This window comes from Cervus elaphus, chromosome 33, assembly GCF_910594005.1.
Source record: "Cervus elaphus chromosome 33, mCerEla1.1, whole genome shotgun sequence".
Taxonomy (NCBI): domain Eukaryota; kingdom Metazoa; phylum Chordata; class Mammalia; order Artiodactyla; family Cervidae; genus Cervus; species Cervus elaphus.
The window spans coordinates 8,626,867-8,634,111 of record NC_057847.1 but is presented as its reverse complement, the minus strand read 5'-3'; the positions used below and the strand labels follow the sequence as shown (position 1 = coordinate 8,634,111).

The 7,245-nt window shown below is 53.4% G+C and overlaps 1 protein-coding gene across 1 annotated transcript in view; it reads right to left on the bottom strand.

Annotated features, from left to right (window-relative positions):
- Positions 1-5,280: 5,280 nt before the first annotated feature.
- LOC122688281 (liprin-alpha-4-like) overlaps positions 5,281-7,245 on the bottom strand; it is a 32,503-nt gene continuing 30,538 nt past the window's right edge. Inside the window, 1 exon segment of the mRNA XM_043894179.1 lies at positions 5,281-5,472. Within this exon segment, the coding sequence (XP_043750114.1) occupies positions 5,281-5,472 (192 nt within the window).

The following is a 7,245-nucleotide window of genomic DNA, read 5'->3' as shown; positions in this document are numbered from 1 at the left end:
GGCAAGAGTACTAGAGTGGGTTACCATGTCCTTCTCCAGGGGATCTTCCCAACCCAGGGATCAAACCCAGGTTTCTGACACTGCAGGTGATGCTTTACCGTTTGAGCTACTGGGGAAGCCCCTTAATAGCTCAAGGAGAGTTTCTGAAAAGGCAAACTTTTTAAATTCCCATATCCCAGGGGAACGAGGCATATACCACATGCCTGGAGTTGGCGTCCCAACCACAACCACCATCCAGAAGCAAATGGAAGACTCGCCTGGCTTCTGCTGGAGTTTATTTCCTTGGCTGTAAGATATCACACCACTCTGCTGTCACCGGCTCACTCTCAGCTGAAACCTCTCTTTACAGAGACGGCTTGAGAGATGAGCCTGGGGGGCTGCCTGCTCTGCGGAATGTTGCGATGACCCTGCTAGGGCCGCACTGCAGGGCAACTTAGCTGGGCTCTCCTCTGCCCCCTCGAGGATCAAATTCAAGTCCGAGTCCCCAAGTGCAATTCATTAAAACACTTGCTCTAGCAGTAAACTGACGTGGCATGCTTCCTCACCTTAAAATTAGAGTCACGGGAGAAAGACATTCAGAAATACGGTGAATTCTACGGGGAACAGACAGGCCCGAGAGAAAGTCACACCGTCTGTGGATGACAACGGGCGCGTTAAAGCAGAACATGAGCACCACGGTCAAGCTGTCTTTCCTAACGAGATGCTGTGTGAGCCTCTTCCCATCAAATGCCACACTCGGGGCACCACCCAGACAACAGGTGTGGCCTTGTTTTCTGAGACTGACCGTCCGCACAGCCCAGCACCTCCTACGAGGGTTCGCAGGGCTCCCCTTCACCAGCACCGGGCCCCAGCCCTGCAGCGCTGCGCGGCTCAGAGCCTGGAGCTGGGGCCGAGTCCCACGGGGAGGCCTCAGGACACACACAGCTCAGCAAGCCTGCTGACTCGGCTTCCCCTGAGAGATGGCGCCAAGGGGAAGAGGAAAGACAGCATTGAGAGCAGGAGCTACGTGAGGCCCGGGGGTGTCCCCGCACGCCCAGGACACCGCGTGACCCACAGGGACTCGGACGGTCCCGGCGGCCTCGGCCTCCACTCCTCACAGAGCACGTCCAGCACCTGCTGCGCCCGCAGTGCTCTCCCTGGGACTTTCCACGGAACATGAAAATCTGAGATTCACCAACCCTGAATAATTCCCTGAAAGTGGATGCGTTGGCTGCGTAAATTTAGCAATTAAAAGAATACCTTTGAGACAAATCGGGGCTTAATAGAAAGAAAACAGTTTTGAGAAACCAACTCATTCTCACATCTATAATGCCATAAATGTTAAACTATATTCAAGTGATATTTTTTCTGGAACACTAAAATATTTTTCACGTTTTATAGATAAGGCATTTTCCCTGTAGTCAATGTTGTCTCTGGATGACTGACAGAACTGAGATCACCCACTGTGTTCAGAAAATCTTTGTACTTTGAATTGTTCTCTATGAAGCGACCAGAACACCCTAGATTTGCCACGCGTAGCAACAAAGAACTACCCACTTGTGCACGCGTGCACATGCACACACACACAGAGTTAGACGTCCACCTTAACACCAGCTCCAGAGAAACCTGCCTACCAGAACACACACACACACACACCCCCAAACACAGACACCGAATCCAGTAGGATTCCTTTAAAATTATCCTTCCATCACTTTGAAGACAAGAGGCGCAGGGCTCCTGAAACTGACGACGAGGCGCACAGGCCCCTTACTTGCAGGCGTCCCTGACGTCCGTGTGGCTGGCCGTGTACAGCATCCTGTCTGCAGCCGGTCCAGCCGAAGGGACCGCAGCGAGGTGGGGGTCGAGGCTTCACATTTGATGGTGGTCTTGTCATCTCGTACCTCTTCCCGTAAAGCTGGCAGCTGAGGGAATGAGGCAAATGTAAAATTGGGTAACAACAAGACTGTGTCAAATCTGTGAATCTGGAGCCCTGTGAATCTGGAGGTCTAAGGAGAGGCTGGCAGCTGGTCACGTGCAGTGGCTGTCCCCATGTCGGCGCTTCTGTCATCGAATGTGCCGTTGCTGCTCTAGTGTGACCGCCCCCACCCCCACCCCGGGTGGCAGGGACCCCCACGTGGCAGCCCCCAGGCTCGCTCTCTCTGGATCATCCACCCTCTAGAAGTTTCCCCAGACCCTGAGTAGGAGTGGGCGCTGCGGCGGGAGTGAGTGTGTGTGTCCTCCAGCCCGTGTGATGTTCCACGACTAACCGCACTCTGGGTTTGCACGCTTCCTCCCGCGCTCCTGGGACCCGGCAGCGTGGCAGGAACGCAGAGGCTGGACTCCGCCACAGTCAGGACTCACTCCTGCTGAGCTTCGGGGTGAGCACAGGCCGGCCTGGTCCCGAGGGGGCACGGAGGCCACGCCCTGGGAGTGGAGGGTCGGCGGGTCTGCGGAGGTCGGCCCTGGAGAGCCCTCAGCGGCAGAGAACGTGACCTTGGCGCCCGGCTGCCGCAGGAGTGGTCAGACCACGGCCTGAGGCTTCCTAGCGTCCCTGGGCACGGGTGTCCCTCCCACCGCAGCAGTGCAATCTTTAATCTGTTACTACTTGTTATGTGGACCTGAAGAGATTTCATTACAGGGTTTTTCATTAGTGAAAAGTTCATGCATACCATAGAGAAAATATTTTAGAATTTAATGTTTCTTATATTCATGTAAACTTATGACTTCATTTAGATAGATACTTATTCTTGTATATTCAGGCTATAAATATCCTTTCAGATCAATTCATCTTCTGATACCTGATTTTAGTCTTTCAAATGAATGTACTGTACTGCTTGTCTGTATAAAGCCTATGAACAAACATAGGGCTTTTGTAAATGATGCATTTATTGTCATTATACCTGTTTGATTTTTAAATGATAACCCATGAGAGAAGGGGTTTTCCTGCGATTGTAAAACCATCATGACACGGTGTGCATTATCCTTCCAGAATGTAACCAAGCTCTCCAACACTCTGAAATGAGCAACCTTAATTTCAACCAATTGTCGCATTTTAACGACTGACCTAAACTGTGCTTTTTCCAGCAAGAAATGCTTTTTGTCTGCAGCGTGAAGTGATGTAAAAGTACGGGTGTTGAGTGTGAGCTTCTACTGAAATCTGGGCTGAAAGTATGACTAGAAGAAGCCTATGACAATCTCTCCCAAAACCTGGTCTCTGTGGACCCGGATCCCTCCTCTCCGCTGAGACTCTTTGGGGACCAATCGCGATGCCCTGCGTTCACTGCGGAGCCGATGCGCCGCATGGTGAAGGAGTCACATCCCCGACAGACAGACAGCATGATGCAGCTCTGACAAAGGCCTCATTTTTCTTCTGTAAACCATCTTTTTACATCTGTTTGTAAATTTGTTTAAAGAATGGATCTAGGCATACATTTTTAGATTTTGATGACATAGCCATTCTGGATTGTATAAGTAGCAAATGTAACTTTTACTTGTTCAGCGGCACATTAAAAAAGCCAGCAAGAGATGCGTTCAGATCACGGTGTGTTATTTATGATGCCGCTGATAGCTTGGTAGACAGAGACGGCATGTCTCTTTACATGTGGGTAGTGCCTTCAGTTTACCTGTACAGTTCATTGTTACCATTCTGTTTTTCTCTTAATCTTTTGTGAACTTCCTGAATATGTGAGAAAGTACATACAGTTTACTTTGGAACAATTTTTATCACAGTATTATTTATTGCTTTCTTTCAATAAAGTACTGAAGCCAAATTTCCCACTGCCACTTAAGAGTGCCGAGGGAAAGCTGGACTCTCCCTGAGAACAGGCCAGAGCTGGTAATGGGAGCCCGTGTCATCACATGGACATTCTGGTAAGAGAAACGGATGGAGAGAATGGAAAGGCTAGAAGGCGGAAGTATAGGTGTCCCCAAAGGATGACCGACGGGCTGTTCATGCCCTTGGATCCGGAGACAAGAGGCTCCATCACTTCAGCATCTTCGGGGCCAGGGCCCCTCTGCTGCAGAGGCGAGGGCAGCGGGCCGAGGGTGGGAAGAGAGTGCAGGTGTCAAGGCTCACCGAGGGTGCCCGGGCGGGCTGGCCAGGGGAATGCACTAGGGAGTGAGCGTGTGCACGCTTGTGTGTGGGAGCTTTTTATGTCAATTTAGTCAACACTCTTTATTATTCATATACCCATAGAGACAAGAATGTAGCAAGGGGAGGTGGGAGGGAGATTCAAGAGGGACGGGACATACGCACACCTAGGGCTAATTCATGTTGATTTACGGCAGAAATCAAACCAATATTGCACAGCAATTATGCTTCAGAAAGAAAGAACATACAAAGGTGGTCAGGAAAGTATGAAAAAAGATTTCTCATAGAGATTTTTTTTTTTCTCATAGAGATTTATAATCACAACTCTGCGTACATCTGGGAGCAGGCTGCCCACCATCATCAGACCGCCCCACAGCATCAGACATTCCTTCCCAGCATGAGGCCCTAGTCCAGCATCAGGCCCTAGTGCAACATCAGACACTCGCCCAGCAACAGGCCCTTCCCCAGCATCAGACCCTAGTCTAGCATCAGACGTTCCCCCAGCCTCAGACCCGAGTCCAGCATTAGAAGTCCCCCCTCAGCATGAAGCCCTAGTCCAGCATCAGACACTCGGCCAGCAACAGGCTCTCCCCGAGCTTCTGACCCTAGTCTAGCATAAGACTGTCTCCCCAGCATCAGACGTACCCCCTCAATATCCGGCACTTGTCCAGCATCAGACCCTCCCCCAGCATCAGGCCCTAGACCAACATCAGGCCCTAGTCCAGCATCAGATTTTCCTCCTCCCCGCCCCAGCATCAGGCCCTCCTCCCCCAGCATCAGGCCCTAGTCCAGCATCAGACCATAGTGCAACATCAGACAGTCGCCCTGCAACAGGCCCTCCCCCAGCATCAGACCCTAGTCTAGCATCAGACATTCCCCCAGCCTCAGACCCTAGTCCAGCATCAGAAGCTCCCCCCACCCCAGCCTTAGGCCCTAGCCCAGCATCAGGCCCTCCCCAGCATCAGACCATAGTGCAACATCAGACAGTCGCCCAGAAACAGGCCCTCCCCTAGCATCAGACCCTAGTCTAGCATCAGACATTCCCCCAGCCTCAGACCCTAGTCCAGCATCAGAAGTCCCCCACCCCCCAGCATGAGGCCCTAGTCCAGCATCAGACACTCGGCCAGCAACAGGCTCTCCCCGAGCTTCTGACCCTAGTCTAGCACAAGACGTTCTCCCCAGCATCAGACGTACCCCCTCAACATCCAGCCCTAGTCCAGCGTCAGACCCTCCCCCAGCGTCAGGCCCTCCCCCAGCGTCAGGCCCTCCCGCAGAATCAGGCATGGCAGCCCCACTTGTCTGATCCTCCTGAGCACACTCAGGCAGCCCCCGAGCAGCAGGACAACAGCTCTTGCAGGAGGTGCATCTGTAGGAATCACCTGCGGAGCAGCAGCAGCTGGGGTCTGTTTCAGGTCAAGGAGAGGTGAGGGGGCACTTGCGCAGGAGGCAGCGGTGCTGTGGGCACGCTCCCCAGCTCTGCTTCTCCACATGGGGGCTCTGCTCTCCTGCTCTCTCACGGGCCCCAGGGCAGTGTCCTTTCAGATTCAAGGTCGCCTTGATATCTCAAGCCCAAGTCCTGAGTTGCGTCCCAGTCCGACTAGGCAGAGGCCTGGGAACACCCATGCTCAGGGGCTGAAAGGATCCCAGGGGGCCAGCAAGGCCCCAGCGGGCGGCGGGGCAGGGGACGAGGGTGGCCGCCCACAGAGGGCCCTGCAGCAGCACTGCAAGGACAGCAGCGATGCCTCAGCTCACTCGGGGATGCTGCCGGCCTAGCACTCAGAGATGTTACCGCCGGCAGCAGCTCTGGGGACGCAGGAAGCCCGGTGAGTGACACCACGCCACTCAGGCCGTGTGCGTGGGCACTGCTGACCACGGCCTCGGTTTTCATTCTGGTTCCAACTGTCCCTCCAAGGGCTGACGGGCTCCTCTTCCGAACGGCACACTTGTTTTCTTTATGTGGGTGAGGGCGTCCCTGCTTGTTTCTGTCCGCACTGTTGTCGCTCATTGTGTGGTTTCCTCGTTACAACCTGTGCTTGCTGCTCTTCCAGTTAAACTTAGGAGCAGCCCTTCTTTTCTGCATCAGCGTTCACGGGGCCTTTCCAGGTGGCGCGAGCTGTAAAGGTCCTGCCTGCCAATGTGAGAGATAACGAGATGTGGGTTGGATCCCTGGGTCGAGAAGATGCCCTGGAGGAGGGCATGGCAGCCCACTCCAGTATTCTTGCCTGGAGAATCCCATGGACAGAGGAGCTAGTGGGCTACACTCCCTGGGGTCGCAAAGAGTCAGACACGACCGAAGCAGTTTAGCACACACTCAGGCTTTAGTTCAGTCGCTCAGTTGTGTCCGACTCTTTGGCACTCCGTGGACTGCAGCACTCCGGGCTTTGCTGTCCTTCACTACCTCCTGGAGTTTGCTCAAACTCAAGGCCATTGAGTCAGGGACGCCATAGAACCATCTCATTCCCGTTGCACCCACCAGAGCGGGGGCTGGGGCTCGGCAAAGTGCACGGTCCCACTGCCTGGGTGTGCACCTGCCCTCACCACTCCCTGACCGCGTGACCATCACTGTGTCCTCCTCTGTAAATCGGGAGGTGGCAGCCCCTGCTTGGGAAGGGGCATGCCCAGCATCTGGCATATAATCAATGCACCTTCCATCTCAGCGTTGTCTTTACTAAGACTAGGGATAGCATTGAATAATCTGCTCCTTTTTCTCTCTTGTGTCTTAACTGTGGTCCAGACCACACCTTGTTTCACTTACCCCTGGGTGTATATCCCACACCCAGCACAAACAAGACACTCTACAAATATCTGGCTGAAGAGGCAGGAACATACCCTGTCCTCAAGGAGATGAAGCCGAGAGACATGGGGGCTTAATGGTAACACTGTGTGGTGAGGAGACCCCAGGAGGACCTGCGTGACTGTGTGGTGGGGCGTGGGCCATGGGCAGAGCCCCTGAGGAGCTCCTGGGGATGAGGAAGGTGGCAGGAAGGAGGAGGAGGGCCGTTCCTTGTGCGATGTCCAGAGATTGGACCTCACCCCTCACTGATGAGCACTTAGGCCGTTTCCAAACACTTGTCAGTGTTCTGGACGAAACAATCATTGCCCAGCTCCTACTCAATCAACTTCATAGAATATGTTTCTAGCGTTGGAGTATAAACATCTGCTTTATTCATTCCATG